The sequence below is a fragment of the Chanodichthys erythropterus genome, chromosome 24, assembly GCF_024489055.1.
Source record: "Chanodichthys erythropterus isolate Z2021 chromosome 24, ASM2448905v1, whole genome shotgun sequence".
Lineage (NCBI taxonomy): Eukaryota > Metazoa > Chordata > Actinopteri > Cypriniformes > Xenocyprididae > Chanodichthys > Chanodichthys erythropterus.
The window spans coordinates 1,817,448-1,832,186 of NC_090244.1; the positions used below are offsets into that span (position 1 = coordinate 1,817,448).

Sequence of the window (14,739 nt, forward strand, 5' to 3'; positions counted from 1 at the left end):
AGCGGAGAGTGTTGCGTTCCAGTGTGACCGATCCACCGTTGATTTCAGTCCGAGCAGCTGGCATTCCCAAGTCTCCGTCGGCTCCTTCGCTCTCAAGCCCGGTGGCCGCTTCGCTCTCAAACCCGGTGGCCGCTTCGCACTCAAGCCCGCCGGCCGCTTCGCACTCAAGCCCGCCGGCCGCTTCGCACTCAAGCCCGCCGGCCGCTTCGCACTCAAGCCCGCCGGCCGCTTCGCACTCAAGCCCGCCGGCCGCTTCGCACTCAAGCCCGCCGGCCGCAACGCTCTCAAGCTCGCCGGTTTCAGCGCTCTCAAGCTCGCCGGTTTCAGCGCTCTCAAGCTCGCCGGTTTCAGCGCTCTCAAGCTCGCCGGTTTCAACGCTCCCAAGCTCGCCGGTTTCAACGCTCTCAAGCTCGCCGGTTTCAGCGCTCTCAAGCTCGCCGGTTTCAGCGCTCTCAAGCTCGCCGGTTTCAGCGCTCTCAAGCTCGCCGGTTTCAGCGCTCTCAAGCTCGCCGGTTTCAACGCTCTCAAGCTCGCCGGTTTCAACGCTCTCAAGCTCGCCGGTTTCAACGCTCTCAAGCTCGCCGGTTGCTATGGACTCTCGTTCGCCTATTGCAGTGGACTTAAGCACCCTGGACGCGATGGACGAAATGGCTGCTTTGCCAGTGCCCACGGGCAAGATGGCCGCCCCTGCGGTGCTCAAGGATGCAGGGGTTGTTTCAGCCATTGAGTCCGCTCCAGCCAGTGAGTCCGCTCCAGCACAGCCTGCTCTCCTGGTCAGTCCTGTCTTGGCCCAGAGGGCTGTTCTCACCTTTTATGTCTTGGCTGTCCTACGTGCTTTGAGGAACTCAAGCTCTATTGCCGTCCCGGAGCAGCCCGAGCCCGCTGCCGTCCCGGAGCAGCCCGAGCCCGCTGCCGTCCCGGAGCAGTCCGAGCCCGCTGCCGTCCCGGAGCAGCCCGAGCCCGCTGCCGTCCCGGAGCAGCCCGAGTCCGCTGCCGTCCCGGAGCAGCCCGCTGCCGTCCCGGAGCAGCCCGAGCCCGCTGCCGTCTCGGAGCTGTCTGCTCTCCTTGATACGGCCACGGAGGCCGTTACCGAGCTGCCTGCTCTCCTTGATACGGCCACGGAGGCCGTTACCGAGCTGCCTGCTCTCCTTGATACGGCCACGGAGGCCGTCACCGAGCTGGCCGCTCACCCTGATACGTCTGCCCTGCTGCCGACGCCACCCAAACTCCTTGCCCACGAGCCCGCTACGGACCACGCTGAAATCCCCAAGAACTTTTTGGGGGGGGGCAGGATACCTGAGGGTGGGGAGCTTGTGGGTGGGGACCTTGCCTGGTCACTGCCGTCATCGGCCTTTGCACTGTTATGGCCACCCATGGACTGTAGCCCACTATGGCCATTAATGGATTCTGACCCACCGTGGTCATTCACGGACTCTGTCTCGCCGTGGCTGCCCAAGCCACCTGACCTGCCATGGCTGCCTGAGCCACCTGACCTGCCGTGGCTGCCCGAGGCTCCTGACCTGCCATGGCTGCCTGAGCCACCTGACCTGCCGTGGCTGCCCGAGGCTCCTGACCTGCCGCGGCTGCCTGAACCACCTGACCTGCTGTGGCTGCTCAAGCCACCTGACCCGCCGTGGCTTCCTGACACACCTGACCTGCCGTGGCCGCCCGAGCCACCTGACCCGCCGTGGCCGCCCGAGGCTCCTGGATCTGCATTGGGGACCCCGTTTCTGTCTGCATGCAGGTCTCCAATGCACCCACCCTCCCTCCCTAGCTGTTCCTTTTACGCCGCGAGGACGCGCCTTCCGGGAGGGGGGCGTTATGTCATGATCACCGTTTGTTCCTGTCAGTTCCCGGACTACATCTCCCATCATCCTCTCTGCCACTCACCTGCACACACTTCACACTAATCACTTATCACCACACCCAGCTGCAGCTCATTACACGGACTATAAAAGACTCATACACACACCACCTCACTGCTAGGTCTTGTTTTCACTCGTGTTACATTTCTGAGCGTTTCCTTGTATCCTGTTTGTCTATCTGTGATTGATCTTGCCTGATTCCTGTTTTACGACCCATTGCTGCCTGCCTCGATCCTTGCCTGTACCCTGACTACGACTCTGCCTGTTCCTTATTGCTCCTGTTTGTTCCTGTTTGACCCTGCCTGTACGACCACGCTCACTTCTAATAAAACGCTGCATTTGGATCCCTACCTGAGTCCCGCCTTCGTTACAGTAGCGAGCTTATAGTAAGCAGAACGATATTGTGAGTTGGTGTGGACGCTAATAAAGTTATTACAGTAACACTTTACAATAAGCTTCATTAGTTAACTACATTAGTTAACATGAACTGCACTTCTACAGTATTTATTAATACTTGTTAATGTTAATTTCAACATTTACTAATACATTATTAATGCACCGTGAACAATCAATGAACAACTGTATTTTCATTTACTAACATTAACGAAGATTAGTAAATACAGTAACAAATGCATTGCTCATGGTTAGTTCATGTTAGTTAATATCACTATATATATTGTTATTATAGTTATAGGTCTTGGTCACTTTCAAATGAAAATTAGCCCAAGCTTTATGACTTTACGTATATGACTTTCTTCTTTCAGACTAACACAATCTGACAAATATTAATAAATATCCTGATGCATCCTAGCTTTATAATGAACAGGAACAACGAGTATGAGCTGAAGAAAGTGCCTCCATCCACATCCATCCATCATAAACGGGGGGTTAATAAAGGCCTTCTGAATCGAAGCGATGCATTTGTGAAAAAAAATCCATATTTAACAAGTTATAAAGTAAAATATCTAGCTTCCGGCAGAATGCCTTCTGTATTCAAGCTAGATATTTTACTTCATAGGATTTTTTTTTTTCACAAATGCATCGCTTCGCTTCAGAAGGCCTTTATTAACCCCCTGGAGCCGTGTGGAGAACGTTTATGATGGATGGATGCGTTTTCTTCTGCACATACTCATTGGTATCGCTCATTGCCATTATATGCGTCAGGATATTTATTAATATATCTTCAATTGTGTTCGTCTGAAAGAAGAAAGTCATATACACCTAGGATTGCTTGAGGGTGAGTAAAGCTTCGGCTAATTTTCATTTAAAAGTGAACTAATCCTTTAACAGAATGGAGAAATAAAATTAGACTTGCTGGAACCAGAAAAAAGAGGCGCTGAATATCTTCAGGGTCAAAGATTGTGATTTTCTGGAAGGGTTTTCAAAGGCGTGTTTATATAGGACAGCAGATCAGAGCCAAGACACAAACGACACTGATCTGGCACAGAAACAGTTTACTGAATATTGGATATTTCTGAGTGATATTAAGGAAAATTTCAATTCAGTTTTTCCGCTTTATTGCTCTTTGTGGGATTTTACCTCATCCTTGAAGCAGAAATCGCACAGATGTTCCCAAATTCAAGCCAAAAACCGAAAGGAGACCACAGGGATGATGTGGTATGTGTGTGTATGACGGATGGATCATTATTAGGGCTCAAATTCAAGAATCCAATTAAAAAGCCCAGCTGAGCAGAACTGACAGGGCAAGATCTACTCAAACAATGACTTCATATCAGCATACAGACTTCATGCCCTTCATGTAAATTTCACGCACAGAGCAGGAGCTGATGAACTACAGCAACTCAACAAGAATGATAACTTTTTCATTTATTTTTTCATTAATAAAAAACATTCATATTCAGATGAAAGGAACGTCCTTTGTCTAGCCTGTGTTTTCATTAAAACAGCCTAATGCATGTTTTACGCGACCCTCAGCTTCTCAAAATCATGTTAAACTATGTTAACCATGCCAATACAGACTCTCTAAAATCACACAAAATAATTCTGACATAAATTGTCGAGATTAATGCAAAGAGACATGATCCTGGAGGGTCTAAAAGCTGCACATATTCCTGCTAAAGCAATTATCTTCTCTAAAATGTTATTTTAGGTTGTTTTGAACAACAATCTTTTAATAACCAACACATCAACAAAGCACAGTTGAACCCAAATACGACAAATCATCAAATCTGTCACTAATGTTTCCGCTTTCATATATATACTTGTTTGTTTTCTGACAGAGGGACTGCAGACTGATAACAGTAATTATTTCATTTCTATAAACTGGCGCTTATCATTGAGCTGCTGGAAAAGTAAAGAACTTTCCTCTAAAAATACTCTGCGTCTGTCTCTGCTGCAGCACGTCGTTTATCTACAGACCCGGGAGATTAAAACATTAAAAATAAAGAACTTTCCATTTGCTTTATCGTGAAGAAACACTAAAGCACAGAGACGGTGTTCATGAATCACTGCTTGTCCGAACACACTTTGACTGCAAACTTCACGATGCTTCGTGCTCAATATAAACTAGCAGTTATGTGATGTACTTTAAGATCGATCGGCTCGCGCCGTGTGTCTGTTTCAGGACACAATTTTCTCTTGAGCGACACAAAAGTGTTCAGCCGTGATGTTCTGGTTGAGTTGAGGACATCTTAATAGTGTCGTTTATTTAAAGCCGTTCCTTAAGACAATGATCATGAACACCCACCCACATATTGACATTTACGAGTTTGCAGAGTTTAATTAGATTGGCTAAAAGTTAAATATTTAATGGCACTGCAAATGTTTAATCTAAGATTAAATCAATATAAAAAAGTATGCATGCATGGGAGGTTTATGGCGCTTTGTAGCGTCATCGGGAGTTTACCGTCTGCTAGGATTCTTCTAAGGAATCTCACAAGAGACAAGTTTAAAGTCATTTTAAAGGGTTAGTTCACCCAAAAATGAAAATAATGTCATTTATTACTCACCATCATGTCGTTCCAGACCTTCGTTCATCTTCAGAACACAAATTAAGATAGTAAGTCATTATTTTGTTTTTTTGGTGCACCAAAAATATTCTCGAATATTAATATTGAACCACTGTACTCACATGAACCGATTTAAATATGTTTTTAGTACATTAATGGATCTTGAGAGAGGAAATGTCATTGCTCAGGCCTCACTGAGCCATCGGATTTCATCAAAAAATATCTTAATTTGCATTCTGAAGATGAATGAAGGTCTTACGGGTGTGGAACGACATGAGCGTGAGTAATTAATGACATTATTTTCATTTTTGGGTGAACTAACCCTTTAAAGTCCCCCTGTTTTTAATGTTGTTTACATGTCTATGTTGTGTTTTTAATATGCTTTAAGCCAAACCATGTGCAAATTCATAAGTATTTTCTCTGCCCTAAAACTGCAGTGATCAAAAGCCCGGTCTGAAATCGCTGGTGTTTCTGACGTCACAAACTGAATCTCTGAACTGGGTTGAGTGGGTGGAGGCGGGGCTCATTTGCATATTCATAGAACCGCATATACTAAATGAGGAGAGTTACAGCTCCTTTAAGCATGAAGGAAAAATGTTTAAATATGTCATTTTGATGATCAAAGATGAGTTTTAAGGGAGAAAATAATCGACTACAGGGGGATTTTATGCATGCACTCAAAAAAAAGCCATTTTCTTTCAACCAATTTTTAATTTTTTTGCCAGCAATATAGTAATATAGTAAAAGGCATATTTTTGCTCACCCCCAAATAGGGGCAAATTTGTGAGGTATTTTAAGCTGAAACTTGACCAGACCAGAGACTTATATCACATCTTGTGAAAGAGGGCATAATCGGTGCCCTTTAACCCAACCTGCTGGGTTTGTTCATATTTAACCCAACTTGGATTGTTTTTAACCCAGCGTTTTTTAGAGTGTGGCTTATCTGTGACTGAGCATTTCGTCTCACCTCTACTCTACACTATAATAAACATGGATTCTTTTGCAGACAAACAATGTTCAAACCAGGAAAGGGATCAAGGATAACTTTTATAACATCTCAGTCTGCTCCGTCTCATGAGTGCTTCACAGATTAATGATTAGACAGTCTGTGAAGTCTGCAGAGGTCAAAGTCTTTCTATCTATCCATTGTTTTTGGTCCTTCATATTTCTAAATTGAATGTAATTCAATTTTATAGACACATTTGTACATGTTTCTTTGGCACCCAAACAATCCAAACCTGTTTCCTGACCATTTAATTCATTTCTGTGTTTATTCTTTCATTTCTTTATATACGATTCCTGGTTTTATTAATATTTGAATGATTTCATACACACGTGTAATGTGTTCCACCTCTATATTTAGCAGCACATATGTAAAATAAAGTAAGTCTTGAGGGAGGAGTGGCAAACCTCGTGACCCCGCCCCCTGTGGGCGGCGCATCAGGTGGCGCAGGTTTCATAAAGTCCCGCGCGGAGCATCTGCACCAGCTGCGGCACCGTGAGGCTCCGTCATGGCGCGGGAGTCTCCAGCCTCTCCGGTGTGTCAGGAAGCGGCGCCGAACCCTCATCCGCTTTCCTAGTGTTCCTTCCCGCGATGCAAGCCCTCCACAGACCCGGGCTGCACCGGGCACCTGACGCCGAGCTGTGGCTGGACAGGATGGCGGAGAACCAGAGCGCCTCGAACGGCTCCGGATCCGAGCTGAGCCACTCCAGCAACATGGAGGACATCGACGTGGCCGCAAACCTGGAGCTGCGCGTCATGATCTCCATCGTGTACTCGGTGGTGTGCGCGGTGGGTCTGGTGGGGAACCTGCTGGTCTTCTTCCTCATGAAAGTCCGACAGGGGAGGAAGAAGTCCACCATCAACTACTTCATCATGAACCTGGCGGTCACGGACTTCCAGTTCGTCCTCACGCTGCCCTTCTGGGCGGTGGACACGGCGCTGGACTTCACCTGGCCCTTCGGACACGTCATGTGCAAGGTGGTGGTCACGGTGACCGTGATGAACGTGTACGCGAGCGCGTTCTTCCTCACAGCCATGAGCGTCACGCGCTACTGGTCCGTGGCGTCCGCGCTCAAGGACCGAACGCGCAACACGCGCTGCTCGGTGAAGCTGGTCAGCGCGCTTCTGTGGCTCCTGGCCACGGTGGCCTCGGTGCCCACGGCGATATTCAGCGGGGTGAACTCGATCAACGGCGTCAAGCTGTGCCTGCTGCGCTTCCCCAGCGACCAGGACTGGCTCGCGATCTATCACCTCCAGAAGATCCTGGTGGGCTTCGTGTTGCCGATGCTCATCACCATCGTGTGTTACCTGCTCCTGTTGCGCCTCATCCGCCAGCGGAGCATGAACAACAACCTCCCCAAGCGCAGGTCCAGAGTCACCAAATCCGTCACGATCGTGGTCTTGTCGTTCTTCATCTGCTGGCTGCCCAACCACGCCATCACCTTCTGGGGAGTCCTGGTCAAGTTCAATGTCATCCAGTGGGACAAAGTCTACTACATGCTCCACACGTACGTGTTCCCGGTCACCGTTTGCCTGGCGCACTCGAATAGCTGCTTGAACCCGGTCCTGTACTGCCTCATGCGCAGGGAGTTCAGGAAAATGCTGAAGGACTTCTTCTGGAGGATTTCCTCACCGGCGATCGCCAACAGCTGTCAGATCCGCCCGTTCTCCGGCACCGCGAAGGCGCGCGACGACAGTCACGCGGCGATTCCGCTGAACGTGATGGAGACCGAGGACTACAGATTGTCGGTGGTGAACGGGCAAACCGACGCGCTGCCGTCCACAGACTGCGCCGTTATGAGGTAGACTGGAGGAAATCTCTCTTTTTTTATCGTAATTGTTCCATGAACAATGTGCCGAATTGTCCTTTGCAAGCCATTTGTCCGCTGCTTTTTTAACGCTTCTCCGAAACTGGTTTAAGTCCGTGTAAAGGCGCGCGTGAAGCTGACCTGGATGTACAGAGTACCGAAATAAAATATTGGGCTTAAGCTGCACTGCATTTTTTATATTTCCCACTTTTACTCATGTTTGGAGGAAGTTACTGTTGCATTGAAAAATCAGTCGCTCAATTTAATTATATTTATATTTAAATATAAATATATAATGTGTGTATGTATGTGTGTGTGTGTGTGTGTGTGTGTGTGTGTGTGTATATATATATATATATATATATATATATATATATATATATATATATATATATATATATATATATAAAACATGTATTGTTGTTATTATAATTTTTTTTTTTTTTTTTTTTGGACAAACCTCATTTTTTTCAAGTTTGGAGTAAAATAGTATTGCTCCAGGTAAAAAATAAAAAAATAAAAAAATAAAGGTTAAAAAATAAATAAATATTTGACCAACCCCATTTTTTCACTTTTATTCACGTTGGGAGTAAAATTTTGTTGCTTTTTTTATAGCAAATAATTGCTCTAAATTCATGAATGATCATACTGTAAATGAAGCAGCAACTCGAAATCGATGCATTATTCATATCTGGTTTCCGACCTCCTTTTTGGTGTTTGAATTTATTGCCTGGAAATTCTGAAATAATTAAAATGTATTGCTCATTTGACGTGTAATAAAGCTGTGTCAGTGACCTCAACCATGTGAAGGTGATGGTCCGAAAGGAAATGAATGTAAACAGTGTTACTATGTTGTCCATTTGAAGGGCATAATAAAGTCCTGTCTTATCATAGCAATGTTTGTTTTCCTCATAAACACAATTACAAAGCTAACTTTTACTGTTATTCCATCTTAATTAACATTTGACAGCAGGTCTGTGGTTTAGGGAGTAAATCGAGACTGAAGCAACAGCTTTATAATCTCAACACAGACACATAAACCAATGCAAACGATAACAGCACAACAGGGGAATTTATGAGCTTTACCACGCAAAGATGGTTTGGTTCACAAAACAACAGTTTGCTTTGAGTTCTTGCTTTTTATAGGCTATAATAAAGTGCTTAAAAGCTTGTTTTAACAGAGAGAGAGAGGCCGTTTGCATTCAGTGATCCACATTTATTGGTTTTGAACCAGACAAAATTCATTTCTGTTGTGTGAAATGTGATCAACTGCATCACAGAAGGTGTAGAATAATATTCTCTATTAACACAAGAGGGCACTATGATCATAATTTCAAATGCAAAACCAATAATCTGAAATATTCACCTGTATTGAAGTTTCTGGAAAGTCAGAAACCAACTTATCACTTACACACATCTGGTCACTTTGAAAACAATCCCACGGTTAGTTAATGATTGAATCGGTCTGGCAGGTGTTTTATCAGTTAAATATGGTCGTGGTTGTGTAGTTATTTCATTTTTTGCTGTTTTAGGAAGATTTAGAGACTGTGATATCTGTGGTTTTCAGCTCGATTGCAGCTGATTCACTGCTGCTCTGAAGGTTGTTCTGCATCGACCGTCAGAAACGTCACCATCTTTGCAAAGTCCTCGTAGTGGATTTGTCCGTCACACGCCACGCCGGCTTCACTCAGCAGCTCGTCAACTGAGACATAAACATCATTATTATGAGTAGTTAGCTAAGACATTTCTATGTGATCTGAACTGCTGCTGGACTGCAGATGTTTTCAATATGCAGCCTTGCATTTGACATCAAAATGTGCCATTTTCTACTGTTTTTTTCCCTCCATGCACTGGACATTTTTGAGATTTTGGGCTATTTTGCTTCCAAAATAGTCTTCTTTCAAATTAGAGGGAAGGAAACACCTAAAATATACATTGAAGTGTTTAATTTATTATCTATTTTCTATTACTATACATATCTTTAAAGGCTCTTTTATCAAAATGCGTTTATTTGTCAATTTCAGCGGCTTTACATCAAACTTTACAGTTTTACTCTTATTTATATTCTGAATTTTTTTTGCAGAGAATCTTGTTCGTTTATCATTCTCTTAATCTGTAGAAGATTTTCTTCAAAAAACATGTTGAAAATTATTATATTTTTCTGGCTGTATTTTCATATTTATGGAGTGATAAGAAGAAGAAATCCAAAACCGCCTCTGTAAAACGCTAATAATTTTGAGAAAATTAAAACAAGAATGTTGAACCCGGCTTTATCCAATGTTTAGATTTCTCTTCTGGAATCCATATTTAATTAGATAATGCCTCATTTGCATAAACAAACATAACCTTTCAGAAAACTTTTCATACAAAACAACTGTCTTAATGTAATGTGATTAATCTGCTGGGGAAAGTGTGGTGATATATTTTAATTCACCCTAATAAAATGCGTAAATTAGTCAAAGTTCCTATTTTGCATGACTTTTGAGACAATTTAGCATTGGTATTTTATTATTACATTCAAAATAGAAACACTTTTATTGTTTAAAGTCAGAGAATATCCTATATCTGATGCATTGTGGGTAATGCAGTTCTACCTCTCCTGTGTGTTTTGGTTGAATCAGATTTACTGCTGTGTTGTGTCGGAAAGATCGCATTTAAGAGTTGAACGCACATGAACAAAGTGGGAAGCTCAGGATTTTCTTTGGGACTTGGGAGAGAGTCAGTGAAAAACATGGCTGAAAAACCACAATACTTATAATTATTTAGTAAATTTAATAAAAAAAAAATGAAAATAGTCAAACACACCTGTTGCACTTTCTTTGTTCGTCATTTTCTAGAAGTAGAGTTTAAAAACCTTGCTGTATTTTTGTGTAGTCAATTAAGAGGAGGTACACCGCCATCTTGCTCCCACGAAAGTGACTTAACGACTTCCCAACTCGTAAATACGACCTTCCCAGAAGGACCTGAACGCACTATACCTTCTTGATCTGCGAGTCGTTCTCCGAAGCCCGTCAGTCTGGCTCTGAGCTCCGTCGCCACGATGAAGCCTCGCTTCTCCGTGTCCATCAGCCTCGCGGCCCGCAGGATCTCGACCCGTGGGTTTTCCTGCCGGATCTGCGCGTGCATCACGCTGAGAAACGTGGAGAAGTCCAACTCGCCGCTCTTATCTGGGACAGACAGAGTCAAAGCACTGTGCCAAAAAGCTTCGCATACAGAAGCCGCTTGATCACGTCTGACATGCTGAACGTCAGGTTTATATTTAGTGCATTTCATCACATTTGTCAAGCATTTCATCATGTGATGTCAGCTCATATATCTCTCCTTTCCAATAAAAATCATTCTGGAAGTGTAGCGTGGTACTTCCAGTGCTCTGTTTTTCTTCCAGGCGACTCTATAAACCATCTTTCTGCGTTCACTGTCCTTATCTGGATGTTGAGGTCTGCGGTTGTTATTGTTGAGTTTCATCCGCGCACTCCTACAGATTTCCAGTTTATTTTACTTAGTAAGCAAAGTTTAAACTGTTGACTTTACCTGGGGCTCGGAAGTTTAGGAGGACATCCAGCCGATAACTTAACACTGATGTGAGTCATTTGTTTGGATGTTCAAATACTTCCAGTATCTTGTTTTAATGTTCACTGTAAGTCAGTCAGTGATCGTTTTCAATGAGCCACCTGGACTCAAACAATGGAGGAGTAAAATCCTATCCATTTTCTCCATAGGGGAATTGATTTTTAATGAAAACTTTTTTAATTTTGTCATCTATAGTGCCTTTCACACTGAGTTTGATTAAGTGATGCTCTTGAATCAAAACAGTTTATCCCTATGGAGCCATTCACACTGGGCACAAAGTTTTTTTTCCTACCAGTGCCAATTTTTTCCCCCTGAAACAGGCCGTCCAATTAGATTTGAGCTTTAGATCATGTGCCCATGTTTTGAAAACAGTGGAAACAGCGAAGAGAGAAGAGAATGGATGTTAAAGGGATAGTTCAGCCAAAAATGAAAATTATCCCATGATTTACTCACCCTATCTTCTTTGGTCAGAGGTCTGCTGGAAATCCATGCGTACGGCGGCCTGCCGAAATTTATAGTTAATAATTATTAAATATGGAGCCGTATGGATTATTTCTATGATGGATGGATGCGCTTTTTTGGACTTTCTTGGAAAATCTGGCCCCCATTCACTGCCATTATAAAGCTTAGAAGAGCCAGGATATTTTTCAATATATCTCCGATTGTGTTCGTCTGAAAGAAGATAGATATATACAAATAGGATGGCTTGAGAGTGACTAAATCATTGGATAATTTTCATTTTTTTGGTGAAATATCCCTTTAAGTTCTTGTTATGTCTGAGAAGAACTGATTTATTCTCAAATGTTTACTTCATATTTCTTTATACAGAATATCATTTCTAGTCATTTTCCACTGAATTATGCGATCTGATGAGTTTGAAACAGCATACAGAGCGCCGTGTGTCTGTTTTCTTCCGGGTGCACGTGTGTTATAGTGCTCATTCGCTCTAGATCTGTCAATCATATCACATGATCATCATAACTCCTCCCCTTCCTTGTTTCGAGTTCTGCACATAAACAATTGAGAGAAATGTTTCTACAGATGAAACATGAAGCCAAATAGATATATGATTATGACGATAAATATTCTGTGTGTTTTTCATGCAGCTCGGGGTATTTTTATAACAAAAAAAATAAGGTGTAGCGTTCCATCTATTATAAAACACTACAAATAATGCATGTCTTCCCATTATATAATCAAAATTCGCAATCATAAGTTATTACAAGCACTCAATGATGGTTTAAAGTGAGCAAAAACAGTAATAATCTCATACATTGTGATGCTAACTGTAGCTGTAGCTTTGCATTCACTGTGAATTCGCTTCACTTTATGCATCATGCTCAGTGTGAACGGGCTTTTATTGAACTGAATTGAACTTTAAAGATAGACCAAAGTTGTTAATCAATGGTATATGCTTCTGTTAAAGCAATCTGTTCGCATCATTTTTAAATAATCATGTTCAACAGCAGAATTCCCAGTGAAAAACTACATTACCCATGATTCTGCAAAACAATCTCCAGCAAATTGTGCCAAAAAAACTCTTTAGCAAACAACCACTCCTGTGAAGCACTGCAAATGTTACAAATATTAGTCTATATATATATGCATATTTAGCAATAAACATAAAATATATTGTTTCTATATACATAATCAACATATTTAACATATTTGCAATGCTTAATGGGATTGTAGTTCTTTTCCTCATTAAAGCCAGTCTGATTTTCAAATATTTTTCGGTAAATAAAGTTTGTAATGTGTTTCAACTCTTAGCTGGTCGGTTTGGTTCATCGATTATAACACTTTCACAAGGACTATTTTAAAATGAAAAAGTTGCACTCTCTAGAGTGAGTCTGGGGCGGGGCTATCTGTTTGACTGACAGGTGGGGAGCAGAAGGGGAGGAGTTTAGGAAACCCGTTTGGAAACAACCATAATTTTGTAGCTTGCAACCCATTTTACTTAAACAAATTTAGCAGATATACTATACCTATTTTATGGGTCAGTAAGTGTTTGTCGAGCTCTGTCAGGGTCGGACAGCATCCCAGAGATCTCATGACCGTCAACAGATCCTGCGCCTTCATTTTACCCCTGCGCTTCTGGTCGTACAGCGAAAAACACTCCTTATACTCTGAATGAGGACAAAAACATATTAATCTACACAGAAGTGTAGCATGCGAACCTTTGAAACACAACATCAGAGTAAAAAGCACCCCTTAACCAAGTTAACTTAGAAGATGTTTTAGTTTAAAATGTATCCAAATGACAGATACGAATGTTTATTTTTTATAAGGATTGGCAAAGAATCTCTTTAATCCCAAAGGAAGGATTTGTTCTGGCACTAACTGAGACAACCTGTTTAAGAGGGAATCAAGATTACAGCATTATCAACAACAGCAGGTGGACGAATGAATCAAAGCCAGTCAGTATTTCCTCTCATTTCTACAGTTTATATCTTTGTGTTTAAAATGGCATCATCTGTCTGTCATCTTGTTTTTATCCTCATGTTTTGTTGAGTCCCATGTTCATCTCTCTCTCTCTCTTTATGCATCAGAGGATCCACACTGTGTTTGTGCAGCAGTAATCGGTCAGTTGAAGTGAAGTGACCGCAACAAATGCCATTTTGTCTTCAGTGGAAGAATAAAATCTATTGAAAAGCTTCAGCATCAAAGCAATGCTTTATAATAACCTCACATTATAGCACCAATATATATTTATATAATGTGTATATATACAGCTATGGAAAAAATTAAGATACCACTTAACATTGATTTCTGAACTTGGAGTGGTCTCTTAATTTTTTCCATAGCTGTACATATATATATATATATATATGTGTGTGTGTGTGTGTGTGTTAATGAAAGCTATTATAAAGTGTTATTAACAGTCTATATTAACATGTATTTGGCTTGTGTTTATCGAATTTATCTAACTAATCAGATTAGTAATTATTCTTACAGTGCCTGTAAGAAAAGGTTTGTAGTCTTGAGAGAGAATAAACCTATAGCCACGGTCTAAAATACTATAGTAAATTGTAGTATACTGTATATATTATAGCATTTACAAAACTTTGTTAATGAATGAAACAGCATACTGTAGTATTAACTATAGTGAACTGATAAACTGTATTAAATACTGTAGTATACTTTAGTTTTTACTACAGTAAACTGTAGTGTATACTGTAGTATAATATACCCTATAGTTGATTACTGTAGTTGTTATATTGCCACAATTACCACAACAAATTAATACAAGTACTTTACTATAGTATTTTTTCATGGTGGTACTTACCATTGATTTGATCTTGACTGAGGAATTTCGCCTGTAATTAATGACAGAAGAAGGCAATTATACTTTAAAACGTAAAATTATTTATTTACTTGTAAATAAAACGCAAAGAACGGATGCTAAACTGACCATGTCCATGTGCAGCCCTGCTTTACCCTGGACACTTGTCAGCTAATGAGATGAACTTTTCTTCCTGCAGGCGGCGCTCGACTGCACAGAAACTGAGTCGCATTCAAATGTC

The 14,739-nt window shown here is 42.1% G+C and overlaps 2 protein-coding genes across 2 annotated transcripts; one reads left to right on the forward strand and one right to left on the reverse strand.

Annotated features, from left to right (window-relative positions):
- The first annotated feature begins 6,139 nt into the window (after positions 1-6,139).
- rxfp3.3b (relaxin family peptide receptor 3.3b) lies at positions 6,140-7,969 on the forward strand. Its single transcript, XM_067379706.1, has one exon. The coding sequence runs from the start codon at positions 6,429-6,431 to the stop codon at positions 7,641-7,643; it is 1,215 nt and encodes a 404-aa protein (XP_067235807.1). The 5' UTR covers positions 6,140-6,428; the 3' UTR covers positions 7,644-7,969.
- An 896-nt stretch (positions 7,970-8,865) lies between these two features.
- calml4b (calmodulin-like 4b) lies at positions 8,866-14,636 on the reverse strand. Its single transcript, XM_067380626.1, has 5 exons — positions 14,628-14,636; positions 14,502-14,532; positions 13,201-13,341; positions 10,624-10,812; positions 8,866-9,347 (listed from the first exon to the last, which is right to left on the reverse strand). Exons 1-5 carry the CDS (start codon positions 14,634-14,636, stop codon positions 9,229-9,231), a joined length of 489 nt encoding a protein of 162 aa, XP_067236727.1. The 3' UTR covers positions 8,866-9,228.
- Positions 14,637-14,739: the final 103 nt, after the last annotated feature.

What these genes read in the sequence shown, in the direction of transcription:
- rxfp3.3b (XM_067379706.1), top strand. Translation starts at nt 6,429, where the DNA reads ATGCAAGCCCTCCACAGACCCGGGCTGCACCGGGCACCTGACGCCGAG.
- calml4b (XM_067380626.1), bottom strand. An exon ending in CAGTCAAGATCAAATCAATG is followed by an intron (nt 13,342 to 14,501) that starts GTAAGTACCACC and finishes GTCCTCATTCAG; the next exon opens with AGTATAAGGAGTGTTTTTCG. An exon ending in CTTACTGACCCATAAAATAG is followed by an intron (nt 10,813 to 13,200) that starts GTATAGTATATC and finishes TGTCTGTCCCAG; the next exon opens with ATAAGAGCGGCGAGTTGGAC.